This window comes from Hippopotamus amphibius, chromosome 9 (assembly GCF_030028045.1).
Source record: "Hippopotamus amphibius kiboko isolate mHipAmp2 chromosome 9, mHipAmp2.hap2, whole genome shotgun sequence".
Classification (NCBI taxonomy): domain Eukaryota; kingdom Metazoa; phylum Chordata; class Mammalia; order Artiodactyla; family Hippopotamidae; genus Hippopotamus; species Hippopotamus amphibius.
The window spans coordinates 85559745-85585474 of record NC_080194.1 but is presented as its reverse complement, the minus strand read 5'-3'; the positions used below and the strand labels follow the sequence as shown (position 1 = coordinate 85585474).

General features: G+C 39.5%; 1 protein-coding gene across 3 annotated transcripts in view; it reads right to left on the bottom strand.

Moving 5' to 3' along the window:
• The window catches only part of VWA5A (von Willebrand factor A domain containing 5A), a 29959-nt gene extending 4435 nt beyond the window's left edge, over positions 1-25524 (bottom strand). The window contains exons 1-16 of one of the 3 annotated variants that reach the window (XR_009055504.1): positions 24478-24583; positions 22746-22803; positions 22431-22633; positions 21925-22147; positions 21628-21803; positions 21219-21333; positions 16947-17116; positions 16612-16700; positions 16270-16414; positions 15738-15817; positions 10176-10290; positions 9265-9426; positions 8885-8985; positions 8381-8634; positions 2458-2628; positions 355-485 (exon numbers count right to left, since the gene is read on the bottom strand). Coding sequence is in view for 2 of the 3 variants with exons in the window: in XM_057749241.1 (XP_057605224.1) it covers positions 355-485; positions 2458-2628; positions 8381-8634; positions 8885-8985; positions 9265-9426; positions 10176-10290; positions 15738-15817; positions 16270-16414; positions 16612-16700; positions 16947-17116; positions 21219-21333; positions 21628-21803; positions 21925-22147; positions 22431-22633; positions 22746-22788 (2178 nt within the window). In the remaining variant the exon portion in view is untranslated. Of the gene's footprint in view, positions 1-354; positions 486-2457; positions 2629-8380; positions 8635-8884; positions 8986-9264; positions 9427-10175; positions 10291-15737; positions 15818-16269; positions 16415-16611; positions 16701-16946; positions 17117-21218; positions 21334-21627; positions 21804-21924; positions 22148-22430; positions 22634-22745; positions 22804-24477; positions 24584-25473 lie in introns of those variants that run through there. The other 2 variants (XM_057749241.1, XM_057749239.1) reach the window with 2 other exon arrangements.
• Positions 25525-25730: the final 206 nt, after the last annotated feature.

Below are 25730 nucleotides of genomic sequence, written 5' to 3'. Positions count from 1 at the left end.
TGTAAATAGTGCTGGGACACGGGGTTGGGGAGACGGGGAGTGAAGGGAAGCTGGGAGGAAGTGAGAGAGTAGCATAGAAATATTTATACTACCAACTGTAAAATAGATAGCTAGTAGGAAGTTGCTGTATAACAAAGGGAGATTAACTCGATGATGGGTGATGCCTTAGAGGGCCAGGACAGGAAGGGTGGGAGGGAGTCGCAGGAGGGAAGGGATATGGGGATACATGTATAAATACAGCTGACTCACTTTGGTGTACCTCAAAAGCTGGTACAAGGGTGTAAAGCAATTATATTCCAATAAAGAGCTTAAAAATATATATGCACATACTCTTTTTTCTTCTCTGAATCTCACCTTGTCAGGGAGTGAAGCCAGTATGTCTTCCAACTTCATACCCAGGACCAAGGCCAGATCTTCATTCAGATCCCAGGAACCGTCTGCCTTTTGGAGGGAAATCAACTGCACAAGGTGATCATCTCCAAAGACTTTGGGGGAGAAAAAAGAGAGGATGGGAAATTATGGCGCTACTGGCCCCTTAGCATACCTGAGAGAGACAGGTCTGAATTCAGAGACAGGATGTAGTGAGAGCCCAGTGCTAAGCAGATCCCACCAAGATCCCCCTTTCAATCTTTCCCCTAGGACACATGCACTTTCTCTGTGACAACGTAGGTCACTCAGGTGACATACTGACTATAGGGGAGCTGCACTTAAACATTCAGCAACAAGGGAAAGATACGGGGCACTAAAGAACCCAAATGATGGTGCTGTTTCAGTCTTAGCCAGTCCTGTTTAAATGGACCTTAAAACTTTAGGTATATTAAAAATTCTAGGCAAATATAGCTTAGATTTTAATTATCAAAATTTCAAAAGAAAGCAGATATAAAGGAAGCTGTCTGGGACTTCCCTGGTGGTCCAGTGGTTAAGACTTCCCCTTCCAATGCAGGGTGTGCGGGTTTGACCTATGGGGGTGGGAGATAAGATCCCACATGCCTAGCAGCCAAAAAACCAAAACATAAAACAGAAGCAATATTGTAACAAATTCCATAAAGACTTTAAAAATGATCTACATCAAAAAAAAAAAATCTTTAAAAGAGAAAAAAAGGGAAGCTGTCCACAGTCTACCTCAAAGAGTAGCCTAGTGTCCAATCCTGCTGGTATGAAAATTGCTTAAAGATCATACAGTTTCCATAGAAAGTATCTCTCATCTGGGTATTTATCATATGGGATGATGTACTTAGAGCAACTTAGAAAATTAGTAAGCAAGAAAAACTGTAACCAGGAAAACAGTTCTACTCCAGTGGGAAAAAAATATATCTAAGGCTGTGAATTTCAACAGTCTTAGTTTGAATCTCAGTGCTATTAGCACACAAAATGTAACAGTTATTAAACTAATGGGCATCTCAGCCTCTGTAAATTGGGGTCAGTAGTGCCTAACACATGAGGAAGAATGTAAAGTACTTGGAAGGTCACTAATTGGCTCCCTACAAATAGTAGTTGCTAATTAATTAATTCATAAAAACCAGCAGCATTACACTGCTGGGTAATTTTTCTTTCTACTTTGGTTAAAGGATTCATAAGACAGAAAGCTCAGAGCAGGAATATTCTAAGTTACTAAATTATTAGTAAAGCATAGAAAACCAACACAAACTGAGAAACTACTTATTCTGTGGATAACATTAGGAAGGTTCTTGTGACAACACCAGGAGGTGAGTATCTGTGCAGCTGAGGGAGCTAAGGCTCTGAGAAGTGAATTAATTTGCCTAAAACTCCACAGCAATTGGGAGTACAGAGATCTGAATTTACCTTGGACCTTGAAGTCCTCTCTGTAATAGTCTAAAGAGAATGAGTAAGTATGCAGAGAGTAAGTGGCAAATAAGATGTTTAAACCATGAAATAATTGTACAGCACAAACTCTTGCTACAAAAACTGGAGAGACTAGAAAGAAGTTACCTTTGAGTCTATTTTAGTAGAAAAGGCACCCCTTCATGGTGAAATGTACTTAGATTCCATGTGTCATGTGCATGAGAAGCCAGCTGCTTGGAACACAAGGCAGTGACCAAGGAACACCCTTTGGTGATAGACAGAGAGTCAATCACACAGCGTCAGGAAGATCTATCTGTAAACCCAGCTTGTAAAAGGATGACCAATGTAGCAGGGGCCCTAACATGGTGAGTTCTGCAGGAAGAGGGTGCCAGCCTATAGGCAAGGTGTGTGAGCTGAGATGGCAAAGTCTAGGGTTTAACTCGGACTCCACTGGGTAGGTTTCAGGGTCATAAATTGTAGACTAATTAAGCTGGACTGACCCTGGGAAATAAAGGTACTGGACAAATCTCACCCTCTGCCTGATGCTTTTTAAGCAGATTACCTCCTAGGTAGAGAAAGCCACAAGCTAGCAGAGTGTTGAAGATTAGTTCTCCACTCCCATAGATAAGAGGATAGAACTGAGGCCCATCTCACCTGGACGGTGAGTTTCCGAGTTGGTCCTTTTGCTGGAAGAACGAGGCCTTCCCATCTCATGAGAAGTCTCTTTGAAACACATGCGTGTCTTCATTTGTCTGTGACCAGGAGCCTTGGGTGTGGCTAGTCCAACACCTCTGGTAGACAAACACTTCCGAAAAAGACGCTCACCTAGGGAAAACAGGCGCTCATTAAAGAGATGAGGATGATGACCATCCCGCTGGTGTGACATGCTTTCAAAATGAGCGCCCATCAAGGACAGAGGTGCAGGAGCACGTAAGTAGAAGTCCTCTGAAGGAACTGGAAAACACCAGGACAGACAGTGAGACCGAGGAACCCTCTAATCTCTGTTACAGCCAAAAGTTCTGGATAACCTGAGACCCTCCTATCCACGTCAGTTCAGACACTATCTCTAATGTGCATTTTTTCTTCATCCATGATCCCACCTCCTGCACACGCCCTTACCCTCTGAGCCCTTTCTACTGTGTCTTCTGGAACCCTTGATGCATGACAATGATCTTTCCTGCACCTTTAGTTTCATCCTAGGAGGCTTCTTCCAACTATTTACCTTAACTTAAAACTATTTTTACTTCCAAAAAACTGTTCTCTCTCTACCTCTTCAAATGGCAGTTGCTCGAGGTACCATACCCCAAGTCCCCAGGTTTGGGAGGTATGGTTAGAAATCTCTTCAATCCCAATTGTTGCATCCAGATCATCACTCTGCCACCCTCACTGGGATTACCTTCCTCATATCCTCACTGCTGTCAACCTCCAACCTCTGTCACTTCCCCTCACCCACTGAAGTGTCTGAAAGCTAGATCACAGATTTGTACTTCATTGAAAGGTGTCACCACCTTGAGAGATTTCAATACTCATGTAGATAACTTATCTAACAGCCTAAATCAAAACTTCTTGACTTCCTCAAATGAAATGGCTTCAGCCTCCCTTCTACTTCACCACTCCCTCCCGCCATAATCTTGTTAACAAGCAGATTGTTCCACCTGTAAAAAATAACTTTAAAAATATCCTACTTTTAAAATAGTACCCACTTTTTCCAGCTTTCTAAGAGAGATTCCTATTTTCTATGGTCTTTGACCTCATCTGGATTCTACATCTTTTGTTTCCTCTATTTTTTCCCTATATAACAACTTCCTTCTATCTTTACTTTCTTCTCTATTTAGTCCAAATGTCAGGTCCAACACTGTACCACTCTCTTATAATATCGTCAATTCTATGTCCCTAATTTCCTTTCCATCACATCCGTCTGACAAAACCCCAGCCTTAACATAAAGCCAACACTCTACCCACTTCATTCTTACACCAATGCAACTGAGTACTGCTGAAATGAATCACATAAACTGTGGTTCCTTTTAGCAGTTTGGTGCCACTAAAAAATCAAGGTATCTAAACTAAACTGGACCCTCAACTCTCCTTGACAAATCCGCTGTTTCTCCCTGGGTGTTTCATTCTTCAGTTGTCCACAGGGATATTCCAAACTCTTTCCTCAAATTATCTACTCTACCACTTCTAGTCTTATACTCATTAGCTAATCTTGCTGTTGCTTTCATTAAAACTATAGAAAAACTATCATACAGAACTCTAAAAACCTGTCTCTCAGTCTGTGACCTAAAATCTACCCCCATCGCCTTTCCTCCACATCCTGGCAGCAGTGAGACAATGTGTTAATACTTCTACTATTAAGGGCTAGTCCCCCCCACTGCTGCTCTAGATCTCATTCTCTCACTTCCTCAAACTCCCTTTTCAATAAGCTACCCTTTTCTCCCCCAATATTGTCAACGTCAACCTCCTCTACTGGCACTTTCCTATTAGTATTACAACATCCTTAACTCTCTCCCATGCTGAAATTTTAGAGATATAACACACAAAAAATCCACCTCAACTCTACAATGTCCTCTATGGATACTACTCTTTGTTCCTTCTCTCTTTCAGCTTAACATTTATGAAAAGTGTCTTTACAAGCTGTCCCTCATTTCCCACCTCTCATTCATTCTTTTTCTAAGTTATTATATGTGTTAGGTGTACACCATTATTGTTCAACATCTATATATACTACAAAGGGATCACCACCACTAGTCAAGTTACCATGCATCACCATTCAGTTGACCCCCTTCACCGTTTCACCCAACCCCCAAGCCCCTTCCCCTTTGGTAACCACTAATCCATTTTCTGTATCTATGAGCTTGTTGTTGTTTTATTTTGTTGGTTAATTTTGTCTTTTTTTTTTTTTTTTTTAGATTTCACATATAAGTGAAATCAGAGAGTATACATTTCTCCATCTGATTTATTTCACTCAGCATTATACCTTCAAAGACCATCCTTGTTTCAAATGACAAATATTTCATTTTTAGGGCATATATATATACATGCTATCTATCTATCTATCTATCTATCTATGCTATCTATCTGCCTATATATATATACCAAAATTTTCATTATCCACTCATCCATCGATGGACACAGGTTGCCGCCATATCTAGGCCATTTTAAACAGTGTTTCAGTGAACAGAAGAGTGTATATAGCTTTTTGAGTTAGTTTTTGTATTCTTTGGATAAATACCAAGAAGTGGAATAGCTGTGTCATATGATACTTCTAGTCTTAATTTTTTGAGGCATCTCCATACTGTTTTCCATAGTGACTGCACCAATTTAGAGTCCCACCAACAGTGTATGAGGGGTTCCTTTTTCTCTACATCCTCTCCAACCTTGGTTATTTCTTGTCTTCTCAATAATAACCACACTAACAGGTTTTTAGTATGAAATTATACTAAAGTAAGATTTCATTGTGGTTTTAATTTGCATTTCCTCAATAATTAGTGATGCTGAACATCTTTTCATGTGCCTGTTAGCTATCTTATGTCTACTTTGGAAAAAAATGTCCATTCAGATCCTCTGTCCATTTTTCAATTGAGTTTTTTTGTTGTTGTTGTTGAACGGCATGAGTTCTTTTATGTTTTTCATACTGATCACATACCAGATATATAATCTGCAAATATCTTCTCTCAATCAGTAGGTTGCTTTTTTGTTTTCATGCTGGTTTCCTTTGTTGTGCAGAAGCTTTTTAGTTTGATATAGTCCCATTTGTTGTTTTTGCTTTATTATACTGAGGTACATTCCCTCTGTACCCACTTTGTTGAAAGTTTTTATCATACGCAGTAAAGTATTGCCAAATAATTTTTATGCATCTATTGAAATAATAACATTATTTTTATCCTTGATTTTGTTAATGATAGATGTATCACATTGATTTGCAGATGTTGAACCATCCTTGCATCCTTGGAATAAATCCCACTTTGTTGTGGTATATGGTCCTTTTAATATATTATTGGATTCAGTTTGCTAATACTTTTGAGAATTTTTGCCTCTATGTTTATCATGGATATTGACTTGTAATTTTCTTTTCTTATGGTGTCCTTGTCTGATTTTGTTATTAAGGTAATGTTGGCTTTGTAAAATCTGTTTGGGAAGTTCCCATCTTCTTTAAATTTTGGAAGTTTGAGAAGGATAGGTATTAAATCTTTGAATGCCTTGTAGAAATCACCAGTGAAGCCAACTGGTCCAAAGCTTTTGTTTGTTGGGAGATTTTTCATTACTGTTTCAAACTCTTTACTAATAATTGGTCTATTCAGATTTTCTATTGCTTCAAAGCCTGGCTGCAGCTGCTAAAGGGTCCTAGTGGGCAGGGATATCACTTGGACAGCTGTGAGGCCTAAGGCACAGGTAGGGCAGGGGTCTCAATGGAGCATGCCCACTGGTGCTAACAGGCTAGAGAGAGTATTTCAAAATTATGCCAGCCAGCACCAGCATTAGCAGGGTAGCCTGAGCTCACCAAAATGGCTCCTGTCAGGGTCTCAGTCCTGGGGGAGCATCCCTACTGGTTCCTATCTCTCTGGCAGACACTTCAAGATTAATAATTTGGTCCCCTCCATATATGGTACATGAGATTTTCTACCTGGTGTTTCTGTGCTGTTTCAGGAGTCAAGTAAGTCTGCACATGAGCTCTTAGCTCAAGAGTAGGTTTTCCCTTCCCTTCAGCTCTATAGTCTTCCTGGGCATATTCCTCATCAGTTTTCAAAGCCAGGTCTTTTGGGGACTCATCTCTCTTGTGGAGGATCTAGGGTTTGTGATGCCTGAGGTGTAGCTCAAATTCCTTGCTCTTCAGGGAAAAGATCTTCACCATTAGGATCCCTCTTCAATGTGGATCGTGGTGGCTGGGTGTGGATTTTGCCCTGATGAGCCGTACATATCTCTGCCTTTCCTACCTGTCTTGATGCTGTCCTGTCACCCTTTGTTGTGGAGACCCTGTTCATCCCGTTTTCAGGTCCCCTGCTGAGGGATTTACTCTGTATGTAGTTGCAGGTTTGTTGTGTCCGTGGGAGGAGGTGAGCTCAGTATCTTCCTATGCTGCCATCTTGAACGCTCTTCTCTCCTTTACTCTTTAGCATCTTGTAATATCGATTCTTTCCTGATCCAAGCCAATAAAATTGCTCTTAATTAGACTGGCAAGGACTTCTTTGATATTTACCCAATAGCCCCTTTTTCAGTTTTTACCTTGACTTCTCTGTAGTATCTAACACTTTGATAACTCCATCTGAATATCACAGTTTCCTTTTATTTTGAATATGCACTCACTTCTTTTCTTCCCACTTCATTTCTTTTTATTCTCATTTGGAAAATTCTCTGCCATCCATCCCTAGATACTGGGTTTGGACTCAGTGTTTGGATTTCGTCCCTCTTCTCATCTCACTTAATACCTGCCCTCTGAATGATCTCATAATTCTCATGACTTTAGTTATTACCTAGATGTTAAATATTGCTAAATATATATCTTCATCCCTGACCTCTTTTCTGAACACCAAATCTGTCTAACTCAGTTTCTACTGGACATCTTCATGTGCACATTCCATAGAGATGTCAAGTTCAAAATGCTCAAAAATTAATTCAACATTTAACTGCCTAAACTTGTTCCTATTATCTTGTTACTCAACTTAAATAAGTGGTACCATCATCCACCCAGTTGCCCAAACAAAAATCCAGGCTCATCTTGAAGCTTGTCTCTAGAACTAACATCATACATTCCCCTTCAGCCACAGAATTCTGTCCAGGAAATTTTTTCACCTGATATTTCTTCACCTCAAGCCCCTAATATCTATAACCAAGCTTGCTTGGCTTATGCCTGAGACACTCCTAGCAATCAACACCCATTCCTTAGCACTACCAAGCAGTTCATCAGCCACCTATGTAATCATTAGCCGTCTAATCATCAACGGGGTAAATCAGCTTCAAATTTAGACAGTGTGACTGCTCAGTGTTTGTGTGCACTTTCTGTTTTAATTTTCCTTCCTTTCTTCCCTTGGATTATTTTAAATCTCCTTTCCAATGAAATATATTCTGATTCCCTAGAAAAGTTAAACACCAGTGAGAAATCCTAGATATGGTGGGACTTAGGACCTTTCACAAACTTTTTCTTTAAATGTTGTGTTCAGATCTCCAGAGCCCCTTATTTTACATGAGTTTGAATGGGATAAAACTCACCAGCTCCAAGACTTCCTAGGTGGCACAGTGGTTAAGAATCCACCTGCCAATGCAGGGGGCTTGGGTTCAATCCCTGCTCCAGGAAGATCCCACGTGCCACAGAGCAACTAAGCCTGTGCACCACAACTATTGAGCCTGCGCTTTAGAGCCCATGAGCCACAACTATTGAGCCCATGTGCTGCAACTACTGAAGCCCAGTCACCTAGAGCCCATGCTCCGCAACAAGAGAAGCCACGGCCATGAGGAGACTGCACACCACAACGAACAGCAGCCCCCGCTTGCTGCAACTAAACAAAGCCCATGTGCAGCAGTGAAGACCCAACACAGCTAATAAATAAATAAATTTATAAAAAAACCCAAAAAACCTCACCAGCTCCAAGATGCCATGGCATTGCTGCACTAGCACGCAATAGAACTGGCCTTGGAATATCCCGACGAGCCAGTGGACCCTGAAGTGGCTTGTTGAGATCCTTGTTGATGGCAACAAAAGCTGTGTAGGAGCTTATGACTCCACATTCCAAGCTGACTTCCAACACCTCTTTTTTATCACCTGCTGGAGTCTCCCTTAAGCCCATGTCCTTGGTCTGGAGAAAGGACTTGGCTGCAAGTCGGTGAATAGTGAGGCTAAAAGAAAAAAATTCCTATGATTTAGGGACAAGCACACATGGGCCAGTCATGCGGGGCCTTCAAAAGCTAAGGATAGAAAGGGAGGAAAAGGCCAGATTAGGGGAAGAAGAAGAGCTAAATAGGTTAGAAAGGAGGAGTGATTGTACAGACACGATTGAGCCCAAAATTAAGAGAAAGAAACTAACCCTGAAAGACGGCAGAAACCAAAAAAAAGAAAGAAAATAGCAAAGGAAAACTGAATTCTCACTTGGCATCAAGCTTGGGTTGTAGAGAAAATTTCACCTTATTCTCAAAATTCTTGCCTTGGAGCATGTACTTGAGGCAAACTTCTCCTGTTGCCTCTGCTGGCTACAAATTAGAGAAGGGTTAGAAATGATAGAAGGACGAGATTACCAAAAGAAGGGTCAGAATTGGGGCAGCTCCCTAACCCAACACATTAAAATTTCTGCCCGGAAACCAACTAGCTCAGGAAATCAGACCTGAAATGATGGAGAAGGGGGCAGGCTGGCTCCACCTGGCAAGTGTACTCTCTTGATGAGACCCTACCAGCTTTAATGAAATTGTCCAGAGCAGAGTTTAGGGCAATAGCTATTCTGACTGGAGGAACAGACAAGAATGGGAACTCACCGGCATCATCCCAGTCAGTTGGGCATAGACGATTAATCTCTGACCCCTAAAGATGACAGTCTCTTCTGGGGAAAGCATTTTAGCAGACAGACCTTGAGGCAAATCCCAGCTCAGAGAAATATCTACCACAGGCTGCAGAGAAAGTTTCAGGGCTCTAAGAGCCTGGTGGAGGAAAGAGAACAGAATAAGTACAAAACATAATAATGGCAACAATAATACTATTAGCTGAATATCACGTAGTGCTATGCAACACAATCCATGCTATGCCTATTCCTTAATACTGTCCACACCAGGAGATGGGAATTACTACTCTTGCTTTACACATGAGGAAGCTAAAGCTGAGAGATTTAATAACACAATTATGATTGTAGGAAGGAAATGTCAGGGAAAGGAGACCCAGGAGAAGCAGGGATCAAATCTGGGAAAAGAGGGAGGAATTTAGAAATTTAACCAGAGGTGGAAGATGCCCTTCCCTTGTGTATACTAATCAAACAGACTATCAATCTAGCACTTCTTCCAGTCTACCAAATGTATTACTATTGTTCTTTTTAATTTGTATCATTTTCATGGAGGATGGGGTATAGTACCAGAAGAGGTCCTAAAGCAAACACCTGGAATATCAATCATGACATTCAAATTTCAGTTTCTCTGTTTCTGGTCTTAAACACAAAGCCCTAACCAATTCCAGCAACTTGCCTCTGGGCTTCCAATTCCAGATGCCATTTCTTCCAAAACTATACTGGGCCCCTTCTGCATAAGGCCAAACGTAGCCCCACTAAGTATATAGCCCAAGGCCTTGGGGATACAAGGAGATGAATCCTGGCAGCAAGTTGTCTGCACTTGCGGCATGCCCCGCCCCGCTCCACACTCTCTCTGGATCTCCACCTGTAGACATAAGGCCTGTCCCTCACCTTGGCCTGCATCCTTTCCTTGCCTGTGATAAATTCTGAAGTGCCCCGTGATACACGGGCAATGCCTTTTATTAGGCTGGTGGAGGCTCCTTCTCCAACGCCAAATGAAAAACATCTGCAATTGTAAAAGAAGAGGTTAGAGACAGATACTAAAAAATGAAATTATAAAATTAACACAAAACGGTCAAAAAAACATAGAGATATTTTTCTTCCTTGACCAAAAGTGTAATAGCTGTAATTTATTGAGCATATTCTGTATTTCAGGAGGCCAGATGCCTTAACTTAATGATGTAATTTAATCATTCCAAGGTTCTTAGGAGATAGGCTTATGCCTCATTTTTGCAGATAAGGAACTGAGACCCAAATAATTTCAAAAATATGTCCAAGATCACACACCTACTAAATGGTAGAAATGGCATTTGAGCACTAGCCTAACTATAAGATGCCCTTGGCAAACCACTATATATTACACTGATTCTAGAAGCAGAAACAAAAACAAAAACAACAAAATAACAGGACTACATCCTCATCAATTATTTTAATAATCAATCCAAAGAATGAGTTAAGGAGAAATCAGAAGAGTTAGGGAAAAACACACTGCCATCAGCGTTTGACTAACACTTTACCGGAACCACATCTGCCCTCATAAGGCTAGTCTTAGGGTGAAAAAAGTGCCTCTGCTCTTCTAACTGGAGGGTTCTCTCCCCACCCAAGTCCATGTGCACCAAACAGCTTTTTAATCACAGTCTGGATTCCCAAATAGAACTGTCTATAAACAGAGGTAATACAAATATAAGCATTATGACGAAAATAGTTTTCATGGTAACTTAATACACTTTAATTTTGGCTTCCGCACCCATCTCTTTTCAGTTAGTGTGAGTCATCATCCCCAGGTCTAGTGACATCCGCATTGGGATTAATGCTCTAAACTTGTACAGCTAAGAACCTGACTTCTAACTATAGTAACCTAACTGTGATGATGCCCTCTAGAGGCCACAGCCTGCCAGCATCTTGGTACTATCTTCAAATTTCCAACGTGATCTCTAAATTGCAGCCAATGTTCTTTATGTCTTATAACCGGCTTTTATGTGTATGCTTAAGTGTTTCATGTATAAAACTCAAGCTAAAGAATATTTGTTGATGATTAACTACATGCCTAGCACTTTCTTAACTGTTTCATGTGGCTGAGAGTAATAAAGATAATAACTACAAAAATGTCAAAATTTATATAGCACTTTTTCTGTCAAGCACAGTTCCTAACGCTTTACTTAGGCATACTCTTTTAACCTTCAGCGTAAACCTATAAGTACTATTATTATGTCTATTTTCAACTGATGCTTAGAGAGTTTAGTTGATTTGTGGAAACAGGTGGCGAGCAGAAGAAGGGAACTTAAATGGCTTATGGCTTAAAGTAAAACCCACAGGAGAGTCCTGCTCATAACAATGACACAGTAAGTTGTGTCAAGCCAATAGAGAACTAGAAAAGTTATATACAATATTTTTAATAAGCTCTTTGAAAACATCAAAGGGCTACCAAGACAGTAAGAATCTATGAGCCCAGACCTGGGAGAGGAAGGAAGCCAGGAGAGATGAGCATGGTGTCTGCTATCCCTTTACCTCTTAAAACAAGTGCCAAGTTCAAAACAGGTGGCTCAAAGGTAGAAACTCTAAGGGTTTCAGATCTGGACTTTCCAAAGAGAAGGTACCCTTATAGACACCTCAGTTTTTTTAACACAACTCTGTAGAATAAAATCCTCCTAGAACAAGAATGCCCTAGAAGTAGAGGTGAATCAGAAACAAACCAGGCATCAAATGGCTGAAGTTCATTAGATTCTACTTAGACTGATATCTGCTCCTAGTCCAGCAACTTGGCAGATGCAAAGAGTAAACCCTTTCAAAGGAAAGATCATCTAGACACAAAGAATTTCTTTAATATTTCATATAAAATATCTGACACCTAACAAAGAAAGAGAAAATCCCCAAATATTGGAAAATGATACACTATACTTCTGAAACATAGGCTTAAAAAAGAAATCATAATGATAATTAGAAAATACTCTCAAGTGGATGCCAATGGAAAACCACCTAACCAAATTTAGGATTCAGCTACAGATATGCTAAAATGTATATTTCTAATATACATATTAGAGGAAAAAAGAAGTCCAAAAATCAACTACCTGAGTACCCATCTCCAGATGCTAGGAAGAGAACATCCCCTGTATTTATACATATATGTATAAATACAGCTGATTCACTTTGGTGTACCTCAAAAGCTGGTTAAAAAGTGTAAAGCAATTATATTCCAATAAAGAGCTTAAAATAAATAAATAAATAAAATGTCAAGAAAAAGAAAAAAGAAAAGAAAAAGAACATCCCCAAACCCAAAGTACTTAAAAGAAAGACAATAATAAAGATGAGAGCAAACATTATTGACACAGAAAACAATAATACAATGAATGGATAAAGAAGATGTGGTACATATACACAATGGAATATAACTCAGCCATTAAAAAGAATGAAATAATGCCATTTGCAGCAACATGAATGGACCCCAAAGATTAAAGCAACATGAATGGACCCAAAGATTATCATACTAAGTCAAGTAAGTCAGACAGAGAAAGACAAATATCATACGCTATCACTTATATGCAGAATCTAAAAAAAAAGATACAAATGAACTTATTTACAAAATAGAAACAGACTCACAGATTTCGAGAACAATTTATGATTACCAAGGGGAAGAGTGGCGGGGATAGATTGGGAGTTTGGGATTGACGTGTACACACGGCTGTATTTAAAACAGATAACCAACAAGGACTACTATATAGCAGAGAACGCTGCTCAATATTCTGTAATAACCTAAATGGGAAAAGAATTTGAAAAAGAGCAGATACATGTATACGTATAACTGAATCAATTTGCTGTACACCTGAAACTAACAAAATGTTGTTAATCAGCTATGCTCTGATATAAAATAAAAAATTTTTAAAGTTTTATTGTAAGAGAAAAAGAAAATATTCATAAGCCAGAGACGTGAAAAAGACATAGGAGCAAGTTAAAAGGGGCTTCCACTGACCAAATCTGGGCATTTTGAGAATCTAAATAATATTAATATTGTTATTAATATTAAGAGTAATTGAAAGTAATAAATCTTTAAAAAAAAGTAAAAATAACAAAAGAATCCAAAAGTACATATTGATACAACAAAAGGAACAGAGGGAGGGAGGGAGGAAGGAAGGGAAAACCCCTCTTTATATCAGGATGCCACCTAATAAATATGGAAAAGTTGACAGAATTGAAAAATCACCCTTTTGTAATCACTTAGAGTAAAACCTGTGGCAATAATCGTCAGTGAATGCTAAAATGTTTACTCAGTAAACATTTGTTGAGAACAAGATGTTTACCAAATGTCAAAGTTATATGTCAGATACCACCTTTAACTAACTGATAAAATTTATCACCAGGCCTAAATTCACTTTGGAATATTTCTTCCAAAAATATTTAATATTAATCTAAACATGAATTTAAATAGTCAAACATAAATTGAATTTCTATGAAAATAACTAGCTAACACTCTTCTAAAATGTCAACGTCATAAAAGATAATGAAAAGCTGAGAAACTACTCCAGAGGAAAGAAGACTAAAGAGACATAATAACAAAATAAAATACTTGTTATCGGATTTGTTCCTTGAACAAAAACAAAAACAAACAAATATATATACAGGACATTATTTAAAAATTGGCAATTGGCCTATATTTAGATAATGGTATTATATAAAAATTAAATATCCTGAATTTAATAGTTTTATTGTGATTTCTCAGAATGTCCTAGTTCTTAGAAGATTGAATGCATAATAATTTGCATATGAAAGGTTATGATATCTGCAGCTTGCTCTCAAATATTTCAACAAAAAAAAATAGATGAAGTAAATATGGTACAACATGATACCCACATGTAAGAAAGAAAGAAAGAAAGAAAGAAAAAGGAAAGAGAAAAGAGAAACCTGACCTCTACCTCACACAATTCACAAAAATAAATTCCAGGTGAACTGCAGATCTAACTGTAAAAAAAAAATATAATAAATCTTCTAGAAAATGACAAAGGAAAATACCTTCAGGACCTTGGGTAGAGGAAGACTTTTTAACAGAACACACACAAAAAAATATTAACCATAGAGGAAAATATATTATATAATTTAACATAAATTGTTAAATTTAATATATTAAAATTAACAATTGTTAATTTTATATTAAAATTAATTATATTAATTTTACATTGATTTTATATTAAAATTATATATTAAAATTAACAATTATTAATCAAAAGATAACACCTTGAGAGTGAACAGAAAAGCTATAGCACAGAAAACTGTATATCTAGAACACACCAAAAAGTGCTTGTATCTAGGCCGTAGAATGAACTACAGATCAGTAAAAAAAGATCTAACAAAAAAAAAAAATAGGAAAGAGACTTAATATCACAAAAGGACATCCAAGTGTTCAATAAATATGAAACTTCATTAGTTATCAGGAAAATGCAAATTAAAACCATAATGAGATACTACAAAACTAGTTAAAATTTAAAAACACAAACAATGCCAAATTTTGGATAGGTAATGGGGCAACTGGAATCCTCATACAATGCTGGTGTGTATTAAATTAGCACAGTAACTTGGAAAACTATTTGGCATTCCCAAGAAATTCCACAACTGTTTCAGTGTGTTCGTGTATGAATTCTATATTGTACAAATATAGTTATGCATGCACTCATATATATGTACACACACATGTATATCCAAAAAATTGCATGCACAAGAATGCAAGAATGTTCTTAGAAGTATTATTTTTAATAACTAAACCAAAGTCCATCAGCAGTAGAATCAATAAATTAATTATGGTATAATCATCCTATGGAATATTATGCACCAATGAAAATTAAGGCTTCATGCAAAATACATATGAATCTCAACATACTGCTGAAGGAAAGAAGCAAGATACACAGAAACAAAAACACACTGTGTAACTCATTTATTTTCTTTCAAAAACAAGCAAAAATAACACATGTTGTTATAAGTCAGGAAAGTTATTTCCTTTGGAGAGGAAAAATTGAGTAGAGATTAAAAATGGTTTGTGATGGAAAAGGGTAGAGATGGAGAGATACTGGAAACATTCTGGTTTTAGACTTGTGTAGTATTACACATGTGTCACTCTGATAATTCATCCAGCTCTATACTTAAAGTTGTGTCATTTTCTGCATGTATTATTCTGATTAAAATGTTTACAGTAAAACAAAAAGTCTTACTGTTCAATTTTGTTTCCATTGTGGTTCAGAGAGACTATAGGTGAATGATTTTGTTGTGCTGTTGATGTTATTTAGAAAATTACTTTTTCCTTTTAGTAGGGAGGGGAAATTATATAGAAAAATATTGTCAGCTGGTGAAACTAAAATTCTTGAATCATTCTGCTCTCTGAAAGGAATGTCAATACTGGTATCAGAGGGCACTAGATTACATATGACGTTACATGAATCCAGTCACCCAGAAATCACATTCGCTTCATACCTGTGCCTTAGCCGGTTGCTCTTAACTTCTTTAATGACACTAAATGTGTTGGAAACTTCTCCGTCTGTGAAGACAAAAACCTGTAGAAAGAAAGAAGACATTCATCAAGTCTCTGAAGTTTATCTAAAGATACCAGAATTTGCCCTTGAAAAACCCAATTATTTCATTCCAGAGACTCCAATGCCCCTTCACACGGGCATGAGATTTCCACTGTTCCACTGTCACTTTCGCCACGCTCTCACATGGTCTGTTCACAACCCTGGCAATGTTCAGCATCTCCCCGACTAGTTTCATGCAAGGCTTCTGTGGCAGTTCCCAAAAAAGCTTCCGTATCTACTGTCCATAGCATGGAACTAAGGAAGAGGAATTCTATCAAATGCCTCTCATCTTAGTCTCTTTATCATATGATATAAAACTAAATTATAATACATACCACATTTCAACAATTCTGTAATGAAGCCCAGAGCTATGGATTCTTGAACACAGATTTCATTCTCTCTGTCCCTTCGGTTAGCTCTGTTCCAAGTCTTACCTGCAGCGGGTGGCCTGGGATGGAAGGCGCCCTATAAATGTGCCGGAGTGGTGTCAAGATTTCCGTGCCCCCTAGGTTAGCCTGCATAAGCTTAACTCTCCTCAGTGCCTCCTCCATGGTACTCTGTGTATACTCCACACTATTCCTGAGAAAAACAAACACCCCTAGTGAGTGATGGCTACCCAACATGGCCCAGTATTAAGTCCCTGAATTGTGAGGTAAGGTAAAAAACCATACCTGAAATCTTCAATGCCAAAGTCAATTCTGCAGTAACCCCTTTAACAATCTAGTCCTTTCTTTAAAGTAGTTTTTGGATTCTCTATGGCCCTTCTAGAAACTTACTGAAAGAATGCCTCATAAGAAGATCCAAATCCGTAGATGTTGAAATAACAGCCTAGAGGTAAACTCTTCAGAAGCAAAATCAGTGTTTCCTGAAGGAAGAAAGCATGAGGAGATGGTGAAAGAGGATCCTTTCAATCACACGGACCCTGCCAATCTAACTCTTGCGAAGGGGGTAACTCTTCTCACCCCCTTCTATTCCAAGGCTAGACTCAGAGTGGTCCCATCTCTAGCTCAGATGGGAAACAGACCCACAGCTCCAGATGGATCCTAATTTAATCCCCAAGATTCACTCCCACTGGAGCAAATGACCAGAAAAAGGAAGAAACTAGTTTTACCTTGGCTGCATCTATGCGCTGCTGAGATTTATTCTCTTTACTCATGGGGCCCTGCATACTTCCTGAGCGGTCCATGAGGAAGACAAATTCTCCACAGGTATTGGATTGCTGAGCTTCTGGGATATCCGGGTAGAAACTCACCATTGCAGCTGGATCTCCCATCAGACAATCTACTCAGAAAGGATAAGGATGCTGTAAGACAAAAGGGAACTCAAGAATCCTAAAGACCCCAAGAATCAATTGTAGTGAGTTACATAAGGAGCTGAGAAAATGCAAATCTAAAAAAAGTTTAATCTTTATATCATGTCTGCTGGCAAAAGGTTTGAGGTGAGTTATACATATATAAAAGATACAGAAGTAGCACAGATGTGAAAGAGAAGAAAGAGGGTAGAGGTTATCACATACAAGCAACAATTAAAATACTATACCTGGATGCTAATCTCCTAGCAGCTAGGAGTGAAATACATCAAGCTAAAATGTTCCAGCATTTGCTAGAGGAATCAAGCTAATTTATCTGCAGAGACACCTTCTTTTTGAATCAAATCAATGGGAAATTTATTATACGGGTCCTTAATTCTTAATTACAGCTTTGAAAAAATGGCACTTGTGTGGACAATGCTTATCTTGACAATTTACAACAGCTGAGAGTATAAGTGTCATACATGACAAGGAAATCCATCTGCTCTGGAGATGAAGCACTTACTGATACTCTCCAGAACAAAGAAAGATAACCACTTGAATGTGTGTTGGACTCTAATACTAGCATCATCCAAATAATAGTATGGAGGAGACCGTGGGAGCCTAGCCTGTGTTGCCAAGTTGTGAAAGCCATAGCTGTGACTCTATTTTGAGAAACAAGTGAAAACAGATGCAGGAGATGAAATGAGAATGTCTGGGTTATACAAACTCTAGTTTTACTGTTCAGAGAATATAAGAAGACATAGAATGAAATTCCAACATTGTATTTTTATAAAGTGATTCTAGGATTACAAGTTTAAAGGGTCAGTAGCCCTGGGATTCAGAATGATTACAAGACCTAGCTCAGTTTAATTTCTTACCTATGAGATACCTCAATAATCATATTGGCTTCCAAATAAAATGGGTGTGGCTCAATGAATATTTGCTAGAACATTGGTTCAAAAATAACTTTTACACAATCCAGAGCTTAATATAGGATAGAAGAGTAGCTTACATTTTTTTTTAATGGGCAAGGTAGATTTCTTTCCATTCTGAGAGACAGCTGGTTATAGTGGGACTGGCACTGTACTGAGAAATCAGAAAGGTTGCCACAACAGTGAAATGAGTTAATAGGTCTAAACTGCTTAGAACAATGCCAGACACATAGGGAACACTGTGTATGTATTATCTAGCATAATTCTTTTGTCATGCCTCAATATTTTCACCTCCAGGAGTCTCAGCTTCCTCTGTTTTCAATGAGGCATTTCAAACCCTAGCTCCTCTGCTTGCTAGCCTCAGTTTCCTCATCTGTGGAATCAAGTTAGTAATACCTACCTCAAGATTATTTTAAGGGTTAAGTGATATAACACCCTTAAGGAATTCAGTATAAGACTCAACTCAGATTAAGAATAGTCTCATAAAATTATCTATAAACTGTTTTATGTGACTATTTTTATTAAATTATAAATATGATTTTTTTAAGTATCATGTTCTTAATATGGAAAGTAGATCCTAGGATTTAAAAAAAAATATAGTGCTAAATGCCCACCAACAGATAAATGGATAAAGAAGATGTGGCACATATATACAATGGAATATTACTCAGCTATAAAAAGGAATGAAATTGAGTTTTTTGTAGGGAGGTGGATGGACCTAGAGGCTGTCATACAGGGTGAAGAAAGCCAGAAAGAAAAAAAACAAACACGCTAACTCATATATATGGAATCTAAAAAAATGGTACTGATGAACCCAGTGACGGCAAGAATAAAGATGCAGATGTAGAGAATGGACTTGAGGACACAGGGTGGCAGGGGGAGGGGAAGTTGGGACGAAGTGAGAGAGTAGCATTGACATATATACACTACCGAATGTAAAATAGATAGATAGTGGGAAGCTGCTCCATAATACAGGGAGATCAACTCCATGATTGGTGATGACTTAGAGAAGTGGGATAGGAGGGTGGGAAGGAGTTGCAGGAGGGAGAGGATATGGGGATATATGTATAAATATAGCTGGTTCACTTTGTTGTACAGCAGAAACTGGCACAACAGTGTACAGCAATTATACTCCATTAAAGAGCTTAATATATATATATATATATATACACATATATATGTGTATATATATATATATACTGTATTTCTGTCATGTGGTGGTATGCTTCCTTTGGTAGAACTATAAATTGTTTTAGTGAGTCAAGCAGTCAGCTGTCATTTGCTTCTTTGCACAGATGGTAATAGCAAGTCATCTGGACCAAACACATCATCTGGAAAGCATGATTCGAGCAGTTCTTCTGGAAAGGATTCTCAAGACTTGTAAAGGATGCCCCTGATGTCCCTCCATGGCCTGTAGAGCTTGAAATGAAAGGGCTTGACATCTCAACCCTTACTGTTTGAGATCCAACATTACAGAACTTTCTCCAGTGGATTAAAATAATCCTGATTAAAGACAAAGTCACTGTTGTGGGGAGGATTTCAGGGGCACATGATGGGCAACTCCCCAAAAGGAAAGGACAAAAACAGGTAACTAATGTACAAAGACAGAGCACGGGGCTTCCTGGAAGAGGAGCTGTTGCAAACCAGTTGAGGCTGGGACCTCCACAAACAGCTTTCACATTGGCAGCTTCCTCTAAGGAAAAATGGATGAACAAATGAGGGCAAATTAAGGCACTCCAGTTTGTGAGCTCGAGTATACAGCTACCTTGGCCAAACACTGACAATGTGCGAGAAGGATGGCCTATTGAAGACCAACTACAGGGAACTGTCTTCACAGCAGTTGTAGTTATATAAGAGCCTAACCCAAGCCATAGGACTTTGACTATGACTGTCCCCAAGGATGCTTCCATTCCACCAATGTGGAAAATGCTTCAGAAGTAGCAATATCCTTTAAGTCATGTGTTACAGCACCTGCAATCTGGTGGCCTGTCAGCCCAGGGAGGGCCCACAGAACAAGAGACTGACGTGGGTTATACCAGTTATAATTACAAGGAAAAGTACACAGATATTAAGGAAAACTTAGAAAATAAGAGAAAATAAAGAAATTAATAAACTAAGCATTAAAAAAACTAAACATAGTCTCAGAAATTAAGGAACTAGGACAAGATGAAAAACCTCTGGAGATGGACTGCGGTGATGGTTGTACAACAAGGTGAATGTATGTAAGGCAATGGGATTTTATACTTAAAAATACTTATAATGGTAAAGTTGATGTATATAAATTTTACCGTAATAAAAAAAAGAACCCCAGGTCAGATTACATGAAGGTCTATGAGTCAACCAACAAAAGCTATTTGTTAGATTTAAATAGTAGAAAAGTAAACTTAATTTTAATCTAATCACAATTACTACTTGCATACTTCCTTGTTTTAAAAAGGTTTTCCCCGTGCATAGGTAATTTCCTAGTGGTAATCTATTTATACAACTCACTTTTTCTTTAATACTCTTTGGAAGTCTTCTTCCCATATTATTTCAATCCGTCAATGTACATTATTTTAATAGTTGCATAGTGACACATCAAATATACCTAGCGTAGTAATTTAGCCACTGTAAGATATTTTGATTGTTTACCAATCTTTGATATTATTAAATTAAAAGGGCAAAGGACTTCTCAATGCATGTTTTTACTTATATTTAGATTTATTTTCTTATGTAAGATTCCCAAACCTGGAATTACCAAAAGAAACATTTATTTTGACACATATGGCCACATTTCCTCTCAAAAGCTTGATACCTAATTATTTTGCTTCAAGCAATCTCTGAGTGCCAAATTCATCACACCTTTTAAAGCTCAAGGCATCATCAGATTTGGAAATCTTTAATATGAAAAGTGAAAATGTCACATTATTATTTTTATTTCATTTTTATTTGCATTTGTAGAGACTGATCGTGGTCACATGTTTGTAAACCAGCTGTGTTTCCTTTTGTGAATTATTGTTCATGTCCTTTGTTCAATTACCTACTAGATTCGCCTACAAGACATAACCACATGATGTTCACTGAACTTAACCATTTTTGCACTTCATAGTGTAAGCTATTTCAATGTTTTACCCACTAGTGGATAGAAGGAAAGAAAACAGGGTAATTTGAAAGAAAATACCTGGCTTCGTTTTGGGTTCCCCCTTCTCCACAGCTACACTGGGGGTGTGCACCTCACTATAGTAAATCAGGAGTTCCACATCCCGATCAAACTTGTGCCCATCAGCCAAGGAAACCTGAGTTGGGGACAGGCAAAGAAGCCATGTTAGAACTATCACTGCTTGCTGCCTGGGGCTGAGGTCAGAGCTGAGGGCTACAGGCTTCTTCCAGGAGAGAGAATGGTCAGGAGCAGGAGCAAAAATGGAGAGAAGTACCTGGGGATTAAAGGGGGATGAGGAAGGAGCACCATGTGATTCCCTCTGGCTTAATAAGAAAAAGTAAGGAACACTTAGGAAGAGTTGAGTGAGGACCAAGGTTAGGATCTAAAGAAAAAGGGATACCAGCAACAATAATGCTCTCTTATGAATTACCTGAGCAAAAGTCTTATTAACTCCAAGGTACTCAATAGGACTCAAGGAGCAGGTGGATTGAATCCTCTCAATGCCGTGCGGGGAACTGATGGTGGCCACCATGCTGATTGTGTAGGGCAGGTCCTCCAAAGGGACTACAGGAGCCTTCACTGCAAGGCAGCTGTCCTCAGACTGTCCTACAAAAAAGTTACCTTTGTTCGGTTCCCCCTCCCGGCACGTTTTAGCACCCTACAAGCTTGAAGGGGTTTCCCCAACTATGTCACCCACCAATACTATTCAAAGGGAGAGGGGACGCACCAGACAGTTGGTATCGAGGATTCAGGATAGCTGGGAGCACATATCTCAGAGCCCCATCTGCTTCCAGGGGCAGCTCCTGCACGTACTTCAGGGTGAGTGCTGCCTTTGACCCCGGGAGGAGGTTCCCCACATTGCAACAGAAGACATCCCTGGAGGACATGTCCTCCTCTAACAGGAAGGCTTGGTGGCCCTGGCTGATGGCATTCTCATAGTTGGTTTGTGCCTAAGAACAGGGAAAAAAGGTGACATGGTTGATGAAGGCACGAATGGTATGGAAAACAAAGACAGGTATGGAGGGACTATGATTGGTCTTGCCAAGTTCACAGCTATACTTGGAGTGCCTATGATTGACCTTCTCTCTAAATGATTCTAGAAAAATAACAGTTAGATGGGTAGAAGAAAGAGCATTCAACATCAGCACTTTCTGTGAAGTTGCATTTGCTAGAGATCCTGAAAAGCATGCATTAGGGAAAGAAGGGGGGGGATAATGTACTTATCCCTAGTACCTGCATCTTTTCCTGTAATTCTGCTTTAATTTTCTTCCCATCCACTGTGGCCTCGAAGCTGTAGACAGCTGAGTCTTCATCCATGGGGAATACAAAGAAGGTCTCCAAAGGTACTTCCTCCTCATTCTCATAGTTTAAGGTTGCAGACACACCAGCCACAAACTCACAAATGGACAAGGTCACAGAGATGCTCTTCAGTGGCACTGGAGATAGACCAGAGTTCAGGAGTTCAACTGACTTTAACAGAATGCCTTCTGTAGGCCAGGCTAGGTGACAAGGATGCAATGGTAAGTAAGAGTCATGAATTAGACTTACCTGGCTCCTTGTGGCAGGTTAGGAGGCCACAGGGGTGCACCATGGTGACACAAAGTTACTGTGGAAAAGACACATCATGAACAGAGTGACATGTTGGGAATTATCCACTCAAGTGCCAGCACCTTATGTGCTTCTCTCTGGCATAATGGTGGAGGGAGGAAGCTAGAAAAACACTGGACAGGATAAAAAGATGCTAATAGTAAGGCACCTTCTAAATGCCAGACCCAGGTGGGGAAGCTGTAAGATTCACTAAGTACCCACTAAACAGTAAATCTCTGAAATACCCTGAGGCTTGTTCAAATGCTGGCTCCACTTGTTCAAATGCTGGCTCCACTTTTTCAAAAGCGTATTTAATACACCACTCCTTAGATATATTGAATAAGTGTAATTAGCTTAACCACTCTGAATCTCAGTACTCTCTTTCTAAAATGAAAACCATAATACCTATACATCACATATGCACATATGAATTAAAACATGTGAATCCCTAGAATAGTGCCTGGCCTATAGGAAACATTTAATCAATGCCGATAGAGAAGAGAATTGTTCCTGTTATTGTTGTTACTATTGTTAAATAGACCTCTGCCATTACTTTGGATCTTGCTATTCAGACACTTGCATGTAGGAAGCTGCCTGATCCAAAATGGACCCCCACAACTTGAAGCAATTACCTTGTAACTTTTCTTTTCATGGCTCATAATTGAAATCACTGTTGGTTTCCACTGTCTAAGACATATATATATATATACACATATACATATATATGTAGCATGTCCTCTATTTTAAATCAGGCCATTCTAAACATATCTTCCAAAATTTATTACAATCTTAGACAATCATTTCATGTGACATATTAACAAAGAGATAAACTTATGTACATAGATTATGATTCACATTATGATTTCTTTATCCAGAGCATTAATGGCTGCAGCTGGCTGTACTCATTGGACCTTACACCACTGGAAGCTGCCCTGGAACTATTCTGAACCCAAGCATTTGTGAGCTTGCTGCTAAGTATTCTGTCAAAAAGTGACTGAACTGCAATCTTCAGCAACAAGGAGGATTTTCACTGAAAATACACTCTAAAGGAGTTAAAATAGAATTGCCCAGTGCACAGAGAATGCTGAAGAAACATGATACTAATATGTTGTCCAAAATCTCAGGGGCAGATGAGTCACTGGGAACTCCAACCTTCACTCAGGATCCTAGAGGCTAGAAAAACCTTGGGGTTTTTGAGAAGGCAGCTTCCTTCCTAGAACAAGAATTCTGAAACTCTTGGCAGGGCTATTGCTAGGCCCTCTGTGCTCATCCCAATCACCCTTTAAAGCATCACACACTACCCCAATCCAGAGCAAAGGCCAGGTGGCCCGTGCCTCTGATGGCAACTGTGTTTCTTATACACTGTGCCCCACCTCACAAATCAGCACCAATAAAACAGGCTCTTCCTTCCCTGTCTGTTTTTATTTTGAGCAATTGGGTAAAAACTGAGTATGGCAAAATGGCTCACAATTTGACAGAAAAACACTGGGCAGTAGCAGCTGTAAGAGAGGTGAGCTTTCCAAGCAGACCCCTGGCTGGGGTAAGTGCCCTAGTAGAACAGGCTGGGGCTGGGAGAAGGAAGAATTTTTAATCACACCAGCAGCGAGCTTAAAGCCAGAAAAGGACACAGAGGGTGCAGCAGCTGAAGAAACTGTGTCAGGCAACCCAAGCTCCAAGGTTAGGCAAGACTCACCAAAGGTGGTTTTCAGATGGGGAGGAAGAAGTGTCTCCTACAAAGAAGCAGCCTTATTTCTTGATTCTAACCCCAGAACAAATTCCTGATTCAGGGAAGTTTGATTTTCTGCACCCTCTCCCTCACCCTTCCCAAGACAAAGGATGCTGTGTCAGAATTAGTTCTTCCTTCAAGAAGACACTTCAGAAGTGCACCCAGCAACAGGTAGGCAGACTGGCCACAGCCGCTGACCAAGGTCAAAGCCTTGAATTCGAGGCAGCTGGAAGACTAGGGTGTGGCTCACTGACTAAAGGTGGGGGGGCGGGCTGCGTGCTAGGTGGACCCTGAGGAATCCAGTAGTCCCCGAACAGCAGGGGGCAGGGAGGAGCGGCTGGCGGGAGTGGCTCTGTGGGCCACACCTCTGCAGCTTGCTGCAGGGGACAAGCGGAGAACCCAGAATCCGGAAGTGGGTGAAAAGTGGAGGTTGGATAGAAACGGAGAGTGATTGCATCTTTAAATGCTCAGTCCTAAAATTTTCAGCGTCCAAATACTAACAGAAGGGATCACAGGCGGTCATGAATTTCTACATAAAAAGTTGTAGGGACTGCAATCCGATCAGGGTTGCGGGAGAGGAGGCAGAAGGCTTGACGCTCCATTTCCTCAGCATAAAATTACATAAAATTGAGGAAACATCGTGTCCACATGAAAGAAAGGAAGAAAGAACGAGAGAAAGAAGACAAAAGTAAAGTGAAGTAGAAGGGAAGTAAAGTAGAAAGAGGGATTTTGAGATTATCCGGAGATGGCGAAATCCCCCTTCGACACCTCCCAAATTCCCCTAAACTGCCAAACCCTCAGAAACCCTCTGGGGATCGCACTCCAGGACTAAATTCCCCACCTCGGGCTTGCAGTTAAAACGAGCCCCAAAAAACTGATTTAAAGATAGGGAAAGGGAGCTAGAATAGGCAGGTCTTAGTCCTTAGGGGCAAGAGGTGTGATGCTGCCAGCCTGGTCACTTACCTCCCTCCAGCAGTTCCCAGCACTCAGCACTCAGCGCACGCAGGAAACTACTGCAGACACAATTTCCAGGAAGAACCGCCCCCTCCTGGGGATCGGTTATAATGTAGCAGCTATGTAACTAAGGGATCGACGAGAAATTCTCACACAAATATCCTAACATTCACTTTCCTCTGGATCAAGGGAAGTTCTTTAACCCTGGAACATTTGTTTTTTTTTCCCATTGCCTGGTCTCCTTTAGGGAACAATCAGAGGAGAGG